Consider the following 16,343-nt stretch of genomic DNA (forward strand, 5'->3'; position numbering starts at 1 on the left):
ATATTAGCTTCTGAAATTTGAGCAAATGATCATTGGTCTTTGATTTTTTTCATTAGTACAATGGGATAAATAATTCTAACTACAAATATTTGATGTATATAAACATATATTTATAATATATAGCATAAATATATAATGAATATAAAGGAACTAACACAATGCCTACCTCAGCCCATCAATAAACACAGGTGATTTTTATGGTCATTATTCTAACATTATAGACACTGAAAACATGTTGTTTGTAGGAAATAGGTAATACTGTTCAGCTCAGATCATGAAACAAGAGAAAACTTGTTATAAAATGGCATCTTAGCTTGTACATAATATGTTCCAGAATCTTAGCAATATACAACCTACATTCCAAACAAAATTATAATTTTCTAAATACATACGGGTAATTACAAAAATTTCGGCCACAGTTTCCAAATTTATCTCCTCTTGAATTTATTTCCTCAAAACAAGCAAATGGAGCACCTGTAGATGCTAAAAGAAAAAAAGAAACTTAAGTAAGTAAATTACAACACACAATTCCAATTATCATGATAGAAATAACAGACCCAGTCTGGAAATTATAATGTTATCCCTAGGAAGGTTTATAACTACCTCGCATTAAAAAGTTGCTGGGGATAGATCAAGATTAATTACTCAAATGGCTATATACTATTAGAAAAATAAGCAGTCATTGCCTCTCTATTCCTCTAAACTGTTTATGCTCTGCCTTAGTTATCTACCAAATGTGAAAATAAAGTTTGCTCTTACTACAAAAAAAAGAGGAAAGAGACGGGATTTATAATGCGATACTGACAAGAAGCCCAAAGAGCATTTCATTTAACTCTTCCTATTCCACACTAGAGTCCTCAGCTGTGTTCCCTAGTAACCTAACAATCACTAAACAAGAACTATTGAATTTTAAAATTAGGAAGGATGTGAATGTTCATCTACTTTGGCCATTTAAAATAGTTCTATCTAATTTTAAGATCATGAAAAATTAGAAGATATTTAAAGCTGCCCCATCACTTTGACTTGATGATTTAGAGGTAGGCAGTGTTGCTCATTTTAATCACATGTAATAAGAACTGAGATCTTTTGTTGTCGCTACGTTTAATTGACAAGGGAATTCTCCTTAGCAATTTCACAGATTTTTATAGTTGGAGAACATGATCTATAAACTTCACTCTATCTCCTGAAATTTTGTCATTTGCAACAATATGGATGGACCTGGATGGTTAAGCTTAGTGAAAGTCATATAGAGAAAGAAAAATACTGTATGTTTTCACTTACATGTGAAATCAAAAAACTAAATAAATAAGACAAGCAAATGACTGTAACAAAAAAGAAGCAGAATCACAGATACAAACTAGTTACCAGTTGAGAGAGGATTTTAGGAGTGGCAAATTATAGGAAGGGGATTAACAGTTACAAACTACAAGGTATAAAAATAAATAAAATATATGAATATAACATACACCACAGGAAATGTAGCCTATATTTTATAATAACTTTATATGGAGTATAATTTATAAAAATATAAAATCAGGAATTCCCTGACAGTCCAGTGGCTAGGTCTCTGCACTTTCACTGCACAAGGCATGGGTTTGATCACTGCTTGGGAACTAAGATAACACGTGCCACATGGTGCAGCCAAAAATAAATGAATGAGTGAATAAATAAATAAATAAAATCACTATATTGTATACCTGAAACTAACATAATATTGGAAATAAACTATACTTCCATAAAATAAAATAAATTACTGAATTAGAGGAGACAAAAAATAGAATGAAAAGGAACGAAGAACACCTACCTGACCTATGGGGTACCGTCAAAGAAATGACAAACACATCATTGCAGTCCCAGAAGGAGAAGAGAGTGAGGAAGGGATAGAATGCTTCTTTAAAGAAATAATGGATGATAATGTCCCACGCCTGGGAGGGATTTGGATATCCAAGTTTATAAAGCTAATAGATCACCTCAAAATTCAACTCAAAGTAATCTTTTGCAATGCACATAATCATAAGACTGTCTAAACCAAAGACAATGAGATAATTATAAAAGCAGCAACAGAAAAAAATTTTCTCATACAAGGAAACTCCCATAAGGATATCTAAATTTCTCAGTAGAGACTTTGTAGGCCAGGAGAGAATGGGATGATCTATTAAAACTGCTAAGAGAAAGAAACTGTCAAACAAGAATGTTTTAACCAGAAAAGCTGTTAATCAGAATTGAAGGGGAAATAAAGACTTTCCCTAAGAAACAAAAATGGAGGGAATTCACCACCACTAAACCTGTCTTACAGGAAATGTTGAAAAGAGTTCTACAAGCTGAAGTAAATGGATGCTAATTAGTAACATTAAAACAAATGAAAATGTGAAACATACTGGTAAAAACAAGCATATAGTCAGATTCAGCATGCTCTAATACTGTAATATGGTGATGTGTCAACTCCTTGATTCTAATATAAAAGTTGGAGGAAGAAAGTATTAAAAATAGCTATAGCTTCAACAACTTTTAGTGGGTACACAATATGAAAAGATGTAGTTCTCAGTACAAGAAAAATTGTTTGTAACTATACATGGCGACAGATGTTAACAACACTTATTATGATCATTTTGCAATATTTAAAAGTATTGAATCACTATGTTGCACAACTGATATTAATATAATATCATATTTCAATTATACCTCAATTTTAAAAAAATGTAAGTGGTGACATCGAAAATATGAAAGGGGATAAAAGGATAGAGTTTTTAATGTGATCAAAGATAAATTATCATATGTTTTATGTGAGCCTCATGGTAACCACAAAGCAAACACTTAAAGTAGATACAGAAAAGATAAACAGAAGGGAATCAAAGTATACCACTATAGAAAATCATTAATTTACAAAGGAAGGTAAAAAGAAAAGAATAAAAGAAAAATAGAGTTACAAAACACAAAACACCCAGAAAACAACAAATAAGATGGCATTAGTTGACTGTTAAGTAACAGTAATTCTTTAAACATTAATGAACTGAATTCTCCAGTCAAAAGACATACGGTGGCTGGATAGAAAAAAAAAAAGACCCTATTATGCGGCCTACAAGAGACTCAGTAGAGTATTAAGGACACACAGAATGTCAAAAGTAAGACATGGTAAAATATATTCCATGCAAGTGGAAGCCAAAAGAGAGCAAAGGTAGCTATATTTACATCAGACAAAATAGACTTAGGCAAAAATAGAAACAAGAGACCAAGATGGTCATTATGTAATGATAAAGAGGTCAATTCATCAAGAAGATATAACAATCATAAATATATATGCACTCAACAATGGAGCACCTAACTATATTAAACAAATACTAACAGATATGAAGGGAGAAATAGACAAAAATACAATAATAGTAGGGGAACTCAACACACCACTTTCAACAATGGATAGTTCATTCAGACAGAAAATCAACAAATAAACGTTGGACATGAACCATACATTAAACCAAAGGGATCTGACAAACATATTCAGAAGATTCCATCCAACAGCAGCAGAATTCACATTCTTCTCAAGCACACATGGTACATTCTCCAGTATAGAGCAGTGTTAGGTCACAAAACAAGGCTTAGCAAATTTAAGAAGACTGACATCATAGTAATTATATTTTCTGACCACAAAGGTATAAAACTAGAAATCAATAAGAGAAGTAAAGCTGGAAAATTAACAAATATATGGATATTAAACAATATGTTCCTGCACAACCAGTGGGTCAAAGAAGAAATCAAACAAGAAATCAAGAAATATCTTAAAACAAACAAAAATATAACATATGAAAATCTCTGGGATGCTACAAAAGCAGTTCTAAGAAGAAAGCTTACAACAACAAATGGTACATTAAGGAAAAATAAGGATCTCAAATAAAGAACCTCACTTTACTTAACAAGGAAGTAGAAAAATAACAAACTAAGGCAAATGTTAGCAGAAGGAAGGAAATAACAAACATCAGAGCAGAAATAAATGAAATAGAGACCAGAAAATAATAGAAAGAAATGAAGAGCTAGTTTTTTGAAAAGAAAGATTTGACAAAACTTTAGCTAGACTAAATCAGAAAAAAGAGAGGGCTCAAATAAATGAGAATTTAAAGAGAAAATATTACAACTGGTACCACAGAGTACAAAGGATCTTGAGAGACTACTGTCAACAATTATAAACCAACAAACTGGACAATCTAGAAAAAATGGATAAAATCTTCAAATACATACAAACTACCAAGACTGAAACATGAAGAAATAGAAAATCTGAACAGACTAATTACAAATAAGGAGGTTCAAAAAACTTCCAACACAGAAAAGCCCAGGGCCAGGTGGTTTCACAGGTGAATATCAAACATTTAAAGAAGAATGAATGTCCATCCTTCTCAAACTCTTCCAAAAGATTGAAGAGAAGGAAACACCTGCAAACTCAATTTATGGGGCCAGCATTATCCTGCTACGAAAACCAAAGTGTAAGGATACTACAGACCAATAACACAATAACCCCAATAAATACAGAAAATTACAGACCAGTAACCCAAATAACCCCAATAAATACAGATGCTAAATTTCTCAGAAATATTAGCAAACCAAATTCAATATCACATTAAAATAATAATTCACCATGATCAAGTGGGATTTATCTCTGGGATGCAAGGTTGGTTCAACGAATGGAAATCAATAAATGTGATATGTCACATTAATAGAACGAAAGATAAAATTATATGATCATCTCAATAAATGCATAAAAGGCATTTGACATAATACAACATCCTCTCATGGTAAAAACTCTCAACAAATTGGAACTGGAAGGAACATACTGCAACACAACAAAGGCCATATATGACAAACTCACAGCCAACGTCATACTCAGTGGTGAAAGGTTGAAAACTTTTCTTCCATGATCGGGAAAAAGACAACAGGGCCCATTCTCACCAGTCCTACTCAACATAGCACTGGAAGTCATAGCTAGAGCAATTCGGAAAGACAAAAATTGAAAAGCATCCAAATCAGAAAGGAAGAAATAAAATTGTCCTTGTTTGCAGATGATATGATCTTATATACAGAAAATCCTAAGACTCTACAAAAAAATTCTTAGAATAAACAGATTTGTTTAAGTTACAGGATACAAAACATATATGAGACAGTTGCATTTCTGCCCACTAATAACTAAACATTTGAAAAAGAAAAAGAAACAAAGAAACCAATCCAATTTACAAAAGGATTTGAAAGAATAAAATACTTAGGAATAAATTTAACCAAGGAGGTGAAATATCTGTCCACTGAAAACAAGGTTTTGATGAAAGAAATTGAAGAAGACACAAACAAATGGGAATATATCCCATTATCATGTATTGGAAGAATTAATATTATTTAAATGTCTGTATTACACAAAGCTGTCTATAGATTCAATGCAATCCCTATCAAAATTCCAATGGCATTTTTCAACAGAAATAGAAAAAACAATCCTATCATTTTTGTGGAGCCATAAAAGACCCCATATAGCCAAAGCAATCCTGAGAAAGAAAAATAAGGATCCAGGGGCTTCACACTTCTTGATTTCAAATTACACTAAAAGTTTTAGTAATCAAAACAATATGGTATTGCCACAAAAATAGACACATAGAACAATGGAACATAGTTGAGAGCCCATAAATAATCCCCTACACACAGTCCACTAAGATTTGACAAGGGAGCCAAGAAACTCAATAGGGAAAGGAGAGTCTACTCAATTAATGCTGTTGGGAAAACTGCATAACCACATGCAGAAGAATGCAATTGGACCTCTATCTTACACTGCTCAGAAAAATGAACTTGAAATGGACTAAAGACTCAAACATAAGACATGAAACAGTAAAACTTCTAGGAGGAAACAGGGAAAGAGCTCCTTGACATTTATCTTGGCAGCAGCAATTTACTGAATGTGACACCAAAAGCAGAAGCAACAAAAGCAAAAATAAGTGAGACTACATCAAACTAAAAAGCTACTGCATAGCAAAAGAAACAAGTAATAAAATAAAAAGAAACCTACAGAAGGAGAGAATATTTGAAAATCATATATGTGATAAGGCATTCATATCCAAAGCACATAGAGAACTCTTACAACTCCATAACAACAACAAAGATTCGAAAATGCACAAAGGCTCTGGATAGATGTTTTCCATAGAAGACATGCAAGTGACCAATAAGTACATGAAAAGGTGCTCAACATTATGAATTACCAGGAAAATCAAAATCAAAATCACAGTGAGACATCACGTCACACCTTTTACTTTTGCTATTATCAAAAAGATAACAAGTGTTGACAAGGATGTTGAGAAAAGGGAAAACTTGTATACTGTTAGGGGGAATGTGAATTGGTGAAGCCACTATGAGATTCCTCAAAATCTTAAAAATAGAACTACCACATGATGCAGCAAACCCACTTCTGGGTACACATCAAAAGAAATTGAAATAAGGATCTCAAAGAGATATCTGCACTTCCATGTTCATTGCAGCTTTATTCACAATATCCAAAATATATAAACAATTTAAGTCTTCAGCAATGGATGACTGTAAATAAAATATATATGTATAACAGATACCAAAAAACTCCTAGAGGAAAACAGGGGGAGAACACTATTTGATATAAATCGCAGGAATATTTTTTTTTGATTCATCTCCTAAAACAAAGGAGATAAAAGCAAACATAAACAAATGGGACCTAATTAAACTTAAAAGATTTTGCACAGCAAAGGAAACCATAAACAGAATGAAAACACAACCTACAGACTGGGAGAAAACATTTTCAAATGATATGACAGATAAGGGGTTAATATCCTACATATATAAAAAGCTCAGATAACTCAACATTAAAACAAACAAACAAACAAATAAACAAACAACCCGATTAAAAAATGGGCAGAAGAACTGAATAGAAATTTTCCCAAAAAAGAAATGCAGATGGCCATCAAGTGCACGAAAAGATGGTCAACATCGCTAATCATGAGGGAAATGCAAATCAAAACTACAGCATCACCTCACACTGGTCAGAATGGCTATCATCAAAAAGAAAATGAATAACAACTGTTGGGGAGGATGTGAAGAAAAGGGAACCATCGTACACTATTGGTGGGAAAGTACACTGGGGTAGCCACCACGGGAAACAGTATGGAAGTCCTAAAAAACTAAAAGTAGAACTACCATATGACCCAGCATTTCCACTCCTGGATATATATCCAAAAAAACCCCCACAAAAACATTAATTCAAAAAGACACATGCCTCCCAATGTTCACAGAAGCACTATTTACAATTGTCGAAGCAACCAAAGTGTCCATCAACAGATGAATGGATAAAGAAGACGTGGTGTACGAGTACACACACACACACACACACACACACACACACGCACTGGAATACTACTCACACATAAAAATGAATGAAGTTTTGCCATTTGCAACAACTTGGATGCACTTGGAGGTCACTGTTAACTGAAATAAGTCAGAGAAAGACAAATACTGTATGATATCACTTATATGTGGAATCTAAAAAATATATCAAAGTAGTGAATATAACAGAAAAGAAGCAGACTCACAGATACAGAAAACAAACTAGTGGTTACCAGGGGGACAGGCAAGGGGACAGTGTCAATATAGGGGTAGGAGGTTAAGAGGTATAAATTAGGTATAAAATAAGCTACAAGGATATATTGTACAACGTGGGGAATATAGCCAATATTTTATGGTAACTATAAAAGTAGTATAAACTTAAAAAGTGTGAATTGCTATATTGTACACCTGTAACATCTATTATTACCGTATATCAACTATACTTCAATTAAAAAATTAAGGAGAGGGGCTTCCCTGGTGGCGCAGTGGTTGAGAGTCCGCCTGCCGATGCAGGGGACACGGGTTCGTGCCCCGGGCCGGGAGGATCCCACATGCCGCGGAGCAGCTGCGCCCATGAGCCGTGGCGGCTGAGCCTGCGCATCGGGAGCCTGTGCTCCGCAGCGGGAGAGGCCACAACAGTGAGAGGCCCGTGTACCGGGAAAAAATAAAATAAAATAAAATAAAGGAGAGACAAAATCTCTCCAGACAAACAAAAGCTGAAGAAGTTGATGATCACTAGACTTGCCATATATGAAGTGCGGAAGTGAGTGACATCAGCACTGTGTTGGCAGAAGGGATCCTTCCTTTTTGTCCCCCCGCTTAAAAAAAATCCACATATATTTACTACCTATGAATTCTATTTTAGATGCTCATGAAAGCAGAGGATGGGAGGAAATAGTTCCCAAGCTTCAAGAAATTAAAGATTTAGATCTAACTATACAAAATATGATGATAAAATGGTAAAACACTAATTGCTAATGGGCTTCAGAGTAAGGAAATTATGCAATGAAGCTTTAAAAAATATGGAGCTGGATTATTTTAAAGAAATTTTAAAAGAGGTAGGTACTATATATCAAATAAATTGGGTTTTGTTTTCTACAATTTTTATTGTGTTAAAATACACATAAAGTTTACCAATTATTTTTAAGTGTTCAGTTCAGTGGTTCATTGTACATTCACACTGTTGTGCAACCATCACTACCATCCATCTCCATAACTCTTTTTATCTTCTAAAATGGAAATTTTATACCTATTGAATAACAACTCTCCATTCTTCCCTTCCCCAAGCCCCAGCTACCACCATTCTACTTTCTGTATCTGTGATATTGATTACTAAGTACCTCATTTCAGTGGATGATACAGCATTTGTCTTTTTGTAACTGGCTTACTTCATTTAGCATAATGTCCTCAAGGTTCCTCCATGTTGTACTTTGTTGCAAAATTTCCATCCTTTTTAAGACTAAATAATATTCCATTGTGTATATACACAGCAGTTTGCTTTATCCATTCATCCATTGATGGACATTTGGGTTGCTTCCAAGTTTTAGCTATTGTGAATAATGCTGCTATGAACATGAGTGCATAAATATCTCTTCCAGACACTGCCTTCAATTCTTTTGGGTATACCCAGAAGAGGAATTGCTGGGTCATATGGTAATTCTATTTTTAATAATCTGAGCAATCTCCATGCACACAATAGTGGTGATGCCATTTAACGTTCCCACCCACAGTGCACAACTGTTGCAATTTTTCCTCATCCTCATCATTTGCTGTGTTCTGTTTTTTTTGACAGCAGCCATCCTAATGGGCGTGAGGTGGTATCTCATAGTTTTGATGTGCATTTCCCTAATGATTAGTGATGTTGAGCTTCTTTTCATGTGCTTATTGGCCATCTGCATGTCTTCTTTAGAGAAATATCTATTCACATCATTTGCCTGTTTTTGAATCGGGCTGTTTGTTTTCTGTTGCTGAGTTTTAGGAGTTTTCTATATATTCTGGATATTAATTTCTTATCAGATGTACGATTTGCAAATATTTTCTCTCAGTGGAAATACAAAACAGCCAGAAAGCAATTAATGAGATGGCATCTGGTAAGTCCTTATATTTGGGGTCAGATAATTCCTTCTTATAGGGGCTGTTTTGTGCATGGCAGGATATTTAGTAGCAACCCGGACTTCCACCCTCTAGAAGCCAGCATCAGTTCCACCCCAGCTGTGAAAACCACAAAGGCCTGCAGGCGTTGTGTCTGGAAGGAAAAGGTCATGGGTGCTGCTAAAAATGCTAAAGTACACAGGATCCCACACGCCCTCACAGAAAGAACTGCCAGGCCTAAGATACTCACAGTGCTGAGGTGGAGAAACCCTGACGTAACTTCGTTTTGCACTCACATTGCTTTATGTGTCAAAACAAAAAGAGCAATGTTCTCCTGGCATCAGCAAGATAACTCCTTAGGAGATAACATTCCTTTCTCAATCCTGTAAGGGTTTACGATGAACCACTACTTGTCTTCTACATGCAGATCTGGACTATGTATACTGTCAGTATGTTACTTTCATGTATAACCCTTTGTCTTGAAAACATATATAACTGTGCCTTGACCTCTAATGGGCAGAACAGTTCTCAGAGCTTTTTGGAAGACTATCTCCTGGGTTATAATCCTCAGATTGGCTTGAATAAAATTCTCTATTTCTTTCTTAGGTTGACTATTACTTAATTATTTTGTCAATATAATCTTCCAAGAAGATGCATTTCCACTTGAGGTCTCTCCCTTGTGCAAATAAGGATTCCTTATAAATTCAGAAGTTTTTTCTCAGAATCAAAAAAACTTTACTTCCTTTAACACTAATATACATTAGGCCTACAAATAGGATACACTTATTTTAAAATTACACTTACATTTTTGTTTTATAGCATTAAATAACAGAGCTTGGGATCATCAGGATTTAGGAACTAAGAAGAAAATAGTGGTCATTACCTCCTCCAATTAATTTTCTGCACTGTCTGGTAAACGACCGACATTGTCCCTTATAACAGAAGGAGTTGCCCGAATCACAACTCTGTCCATCACGTGCGTAAGTGTCAGGCACACAGTGTGCATTAGTCCCATCACAGAAGTCGTCAAAATCACATTCATCAACTGATCGCCTACAAAGTGTATTAACTGGTTTTATCTGGAAGAGAAAAGAAACATAAGAAAAAACTCACATATAAATGATACCCAAGTTTTCTTTCTCTTTCAGGCTTGAAGTTTCCATCCATTTTTTCTAAGTCGTTAAGAGCAGTGAGGACATTGTCTTCTTGTTAACTACTTAAGCATTGCACAGACAATTAGGTGATTGAATTTTCTGTGCTAAAGGAGTGGGTATTGCTTGTGAGAGATATGAGAAACTCAAAGATAGGCAGACTACCATAATTATAAAAAAGAAAGTAGAGCTAAATGATTATTATAAAAATTACTTTCAACCCACTAAGGATATGCTCACATGGGCAGACTCTGGTTTCTCCATATGCCATCCTTAAAGCAGAAATCAGCAACCATTTACAAAACAATAAATATGCCTCATAAACATTTCGAAAAAAGTTTGCAGGACACATAAGAGAAGGTTTGTTTCATGTACCACATTGGAAACAACTGTAAAAAGTAACTTGTCCAATTATATATCTCTGATCTCTTCAGTGTTCACTGTTAGCTCATAGCTTCCGGGGTTCCCTTTATGCATATCTGCTTTTGAAAACAAACATATAAATACCATGACTGCAAACCCTTTCCTCAACACAAGTCCCAATTCCTTACGGCTATCATCACTATCGTACACAAACTAAGTCAAATTTGTTCTGGCTTCAAAGGTCCTAGAGACCCAGATTATATAACATTCACTGCCCCGCCTCTGAAAGAGGGTTTCTAGATAGTTTTCTCATTTACAACAAGTACCTGCTACCTGCAGCAAATCTGACACAAGTTCTCCAAGAGATGGGTGGGAAGACAAAACAATACTTGTGTTACCCAAGCTTATAGAGTTAGCATTCAAATCAAAACAAATAATCAAAATTGTTTTCAAAAGAAAATACATATAATGAGAAAGTATTAATATTTGTTTCTTCAGAATATACTTTCTTTTACAAATGTGTATAAATGGCAATCTTCCTTTTATTCTAATTTCTTTTACCATTAAAACTTTATTTTTTACAGCTGTTTAAGGATCACAGGAAAATATGAGGCGAAAGTACAGAGATTTCCCATATAACCCCTGCCCTACACATGCAAAGCAGGTATTACTAGAGTGGTACATTTGTTGCAACTGATGAACTTACACTGACACATCATAATCATTCAAAATTCATGGTTTATATTAAAGTTCACTCTTGGTGTTTTACATTCTACAGGTTTAGACAAATGTATAACGACATGTATCTATTGTTGTGGTATCATACAGAGTATTCGTACTACGCTAATAATCCTTCATGCTCTTCCTATTCATCTCCCCCTCACTCCCTGGCAGCCACTGATTTTTCACTGTCTACATAGTTCTGCCTTTTTCAGAATGTCATATAGTTGGAATCATACAGTATATAGCCTTATTAGAGTGCCTTCTTTCACCCAACTTCTTTTTCAATACTTAAATACCCAGATCCTTAAATGCCCTTTGAACCAAGCTTTATCACTGTACTTGCTCCTCCATTAAAGTGTGTTTATTTTCCTTTCCACGGCTCTCTAATTCCCAGACGACCCTAAAACATTAAACCTTCTGGCTCCTTGTTCCACATTATTTTCTCCTAAAATATTTTTATTTTGTTTTTCCTCGTAATTTTTAATTTATTTTTATTCTTGCCAAGACTATCAGTCTGCATGTGTAATGTATAATTCATATACAGGGCTGTGTCCCTTTACACAACTGAACCAGGGATGAGTGAGTTAATTTACTGCTTCTGACCATCATATCAGCCTTAACAGCATAGTAAAAAAATTACTGTGTATTTCAGAAAAATCATCGTCTGGGCTATGTCCCTTTCCATAATTGGGCCCAGGAACTAATTAGAATCATAAATACTATCCCAGTCTCAACAGCAGTTGTTCAGGTATCCTTGTGGACATGTGAATCTTGTTTGTGCAGCAGAAAAATATTTCCTTTTGGCACACGGATGACACTACGTAACTATACTAGTTGTATTTGACAGGTTGGTTAATTTTTTTTAACATCTTTATTGGAATACAATTGCTATACAATGTTGTGTTAGTTTCTGCTGTATAACAAAGTGAACCAACTATATATATACATATATCCCCATATCCCCACCCTCTTGCCTCTCCCTCCCACCCTCCCCATCCCACCCCTCCAGGTGGTCACAAAGCACGGAGCTGCTATCTCTGTGCGATGCAGCTGCTTTCCCACTAGCTACTTATTTTACATTTGGTAGTGTATATATGTCAATGCTACTCTCTCATTTCATCCCAGCTTACCCTGCCCCCTCCCAATGTCCTCAAGTCCACTCTCTACATCTGCGTCTTTATTCCTGTCCTGCCCCTAGATTCATCAGAAACTTTTTTATTTTTTTTAGATTCCATATATATGTGTTAGCATACAGTATTTCTTTTTCTCTTTCTGACTTATTTCACTCTGTATGACAGACTCTAGGTCCATCCACCTCACTACAAATAACTCAATTTCATTTCTTTTTATGGCTGAGTAATATTCCATTGTATATATGTGCCACTTTTTTATCCATTCATCTGTTGATGGACACTTAGGTTGCTTCCATATCCTGGCTATTGTAAATAGTGCTGCAGTGAACATTGTGGTACATGACACTTTTTGAATTATGGTTTTCTCAGGGTATATGCCCAGTAGTGGGATTGCTGGGTCATATGGTAGTTCTACTTTTAGTTTTTAAGGACCCTCCATACTGTTCTCCATAGTGGCTGTATCAATTTACATTCTCACCCTCTCCAGCATTTATTGTTTGCAGATTTTTTGATGATGGCCATTCTGACTGGTGTGAGTTGATATCTCATTGCAGTTTTGATTTGCATTTCTCTAATGATTAGTGATGTTGAGCATCTTTTCATGTGTCTGTTGGCAATCTGTATATCTTCTTTGGAGAAATGTCTATTTAGGTCTTCTGCCCATTTTTGGATTGGGTTGTCTGTTTTTTTTGATATTGAGCTGCATGAATTGCTTGTATATTTTGGAGATGAATCCATTGTCAGTTGCTTCATTTGCGAATATTTTCTCCCATTCTGAGGGTTGTCTTTTCGTCTTGTTTATGGTTTCCTTTGCTGTGCAAAAGCTTTTAAGTTTCATTAGGTCCCATTTGTTTATTTTTATTTCCATTTCTCCAGGAGGTGGGTCAAAAGGACCTTGCTGTGATTTATGTCATAGAGTGTTCTACCTATGTTTTCCTCTAAGAGGTTAATGGTGTCTGGCCTTACATTTAGGTCTTTAATGCATTCTGAGTTTATTTTTGTGTATGGTGTTAGGGAGTGTTCTAATTTCATTCTTTTACATGTAGCTGTCCAGTTTTCCAGGCACCACTTATTGAAAAGGCTGTCTTTTCTCCATTTTATATTCTTGCCTCCTTTATCAAAGATAAGGTGACCCTATGTACATGGGTTTATGTTTGGGCTTTCTATCCTGTTCCATTGATCTATATTTCTGTTTTTGTGCCAGTACCACACTGTCTTGATCACTGTAGCTTTCTGGTATACTCTGAAGACCAAGAGCCTGATTCCTCCAGCTCCATTTTTCTTTCTCAAGATTGCTTTGGTTATTCGGGATCTTTTTTGTTTCCATCCAAATTGTGAAATTTTTTGTTCTAGTTCTGTGAAAAATGCCATTGGTAGTTTGATAGGGATTGCACTGAATCCATAGATTGCTTAGGGTAGTAGAGTCATTTTCACAATATTGATTCTTCCAATCCAAGAACATGGTATATCTCTCCATCTGTTTATATCACCTTTAATTTCTTTCATCAGTGTCTTATAGTTTTCTTCATACAGCTCTTTTGTCTCCCTAGGTAGGTTTATTCCTAGGTATTTTATTCTCCTTTTTGCAATGGTACATGGAAGTGTTTCCTTAATTTCTCTTTCAGATTTTTCATCATTAGTGTATAGGAATGCAAGAGATTTCTGTGCATTAATTTTGTATCCTGCCATTCTAATAGTTTTTTTGATTAGCTCTAATAGTTTTCTGGGAGCATCTTTAGGATTCTCTATGTATAGTATCATGCCATCTGCAAACAGTGACAGTTTTACTTCTTTTACAATTTGGATTCCTTTTATTTTTTTCTTCTCTGATTGCCAAGGCTAGGACTTCTAAAACTATGTTGAATAAAAGTGGCGAACGTGAACATCCTTTTCTTGTTCCTGATCGTAGATGAAATGCTTTCAGTTTTTCACTGTTGAAAATGATGTTGGTTCTGGGTTTGTCATATATAGCCTTTATTATGTTGAGGTAGGTTCCCTTTATGGCTTTCTGGAGAGTTTTTATCATAAATGGGTGTCGAATTCAGTCAAAAGCTTTTTTTGCATCTATTGAGATTATTAAAAACATGGTTTTTATCCTTCAATTTGTTAATATAGTGTATCACATTGATTTACATATACTGAAGAATCCTTGCATTCCTGGGATAAACTCCACTTGATCATGGTGTATGATCCTTTTAATGTGTGGTTGGATTCTGTTTGTTAGTATTTTGTTGAGGATTTTTTTTGTGTGTGACATCTTTGTGTGGTTTTGGTATCAGGGTGATGGTGGCCTCATAGAATGAATCTGGGAGTGTTCCTCCCTCTGCTATATTTTGGAAGTGTTTGAGAAGGATAGGTGTTAGCTCTTCTCTAAATGTTTGACAGAATTCGCCAGGGAAGCCATCTGGTCCTGGGCTTTTGTTTGTTGGAAGACTTTTAATCACAGTCTCAATTTCAGTGCTTATGATTTGTCTGTTTATATTTTCTATTTCTTCCTGGTTCAGTCTCAGAAGGTTGTGCTTTTCTAAGAATTTGTTCATTTCTTCCAAGTTGTCCATTTTATTGGCATATAGTTGTTTCTAATATCTCTCATGATCCTTTATATTTCTGCAGTGTCAGTTGTTACTATTTTTTCATTTCTAATTCTGTTGATTTGAGTCTTCTCTCTTCTTTTCTTTATGAGTCTGGCTAATGGTTTATCAATTTTGTCTATCTTCTCAAAAAAACAGCTTTTAGATGTACTGATCTCTGCTATCATTTCTTCATTTCTTTTTCATGTATTTCTGACCTCATCTTTATGATTTCTTTCCTTCTGCTAACTTTGGGGATTTTTTTGTTCTCCTTTCTCTAATTGCTTTAGGTGTAAGGTTAGATTGTTTATTTGAGATTTTTCTTCTTTAGGTAGGATTGTATTCCTATAAACTTCCCTCTTAGAACTGCTTTTGCAGCATCCCATAGGTTTTGGTTCATTGTGTTTTCATTGTCATTTGTTTCTAGGTAATTTTTGATTTCCCCTTTGATTTCTTCAGTGATCTCTTGGTTATTTAGTAGTGTATTGTTTAGCCTCCATGTGTTTGTATTTTTTACAGTTTTTTTTCCCTGTAATTGATATCTAGTCTTATAACATTGTGGTCAGAAAAGATACTTGATATGATTTCAATTTTCTTAAACTTACCAAGGCTTGATTTGTGACCCAAGATATGATCTATCCTGGAGAATGTTCCATGAGCACTTGAGAAGAAAGCGTATTCTGTTGTTTTTGGATGGAATGTCCTATAAATATCAGTTAACTCCATCTTGTTTAATGTGTCATTTAAACTTTGTGTTTCCTTATTTATTTTCATTTTGGATGATCTGTCCATTGGTGAAAGTGGGGTGTTAATGTCCCCTACTATTATTGTGTTACTGTCGATTTCCCCTTTTATGGCTGTTAGTGTTTGCCATATATATTGAGGTGCTCCTATGTTGGGTGCATAAATATTTACAATTGTTGTATCTTCTTTTTGGATTGATT

At 34.8% G+C, this 16,343-nt stretch overlaps 1 protein-coding gene across 6 annotated transcripts in view; it reads right to left on the bottom strand.

Moving 5' to 3' along the window:
- Positions 1–16,343, bottom strand: part of LOC132417749 (disintegrin and metalloproteinase domain-containing protein 5-like) — a 143,994-nt gene that overhangs the window by 53,418 nt on the left and 74,233 nt on the right. For all 6 annotated transcript variants that reach the window (XM_060001526.1, XM_060001525.1, XM_060001520.2 and 3 more), the window contains 2 exons: positions 10,343–10,538; positions 393–483 (listed from right to left, as the gene is read on the bottom strand). In XM_060001526.1, coding sequence (XP_059857509.1) covers positions 393–483; positions 10,343–10,538 — 287 coding nt within the window. The remainder of the gene's footprint in view (positions 1–392; positions 484–10,342; positions 10,539–16,343) is intronic.

This window comes from Delphinus delphis, chromosome 21 (genome assembly GCF_949987515.2).
Source record: "Delphinus delphis chromosome 21, mDelDel1.2, whole genome shotgun sequence".
NCBI classification, from domain to species: Eukaryota; Metazoa; Chordata; class Mammalia; order Artiodactyla; family Delphinidae; genus Delphinus; species Delphinus delphis.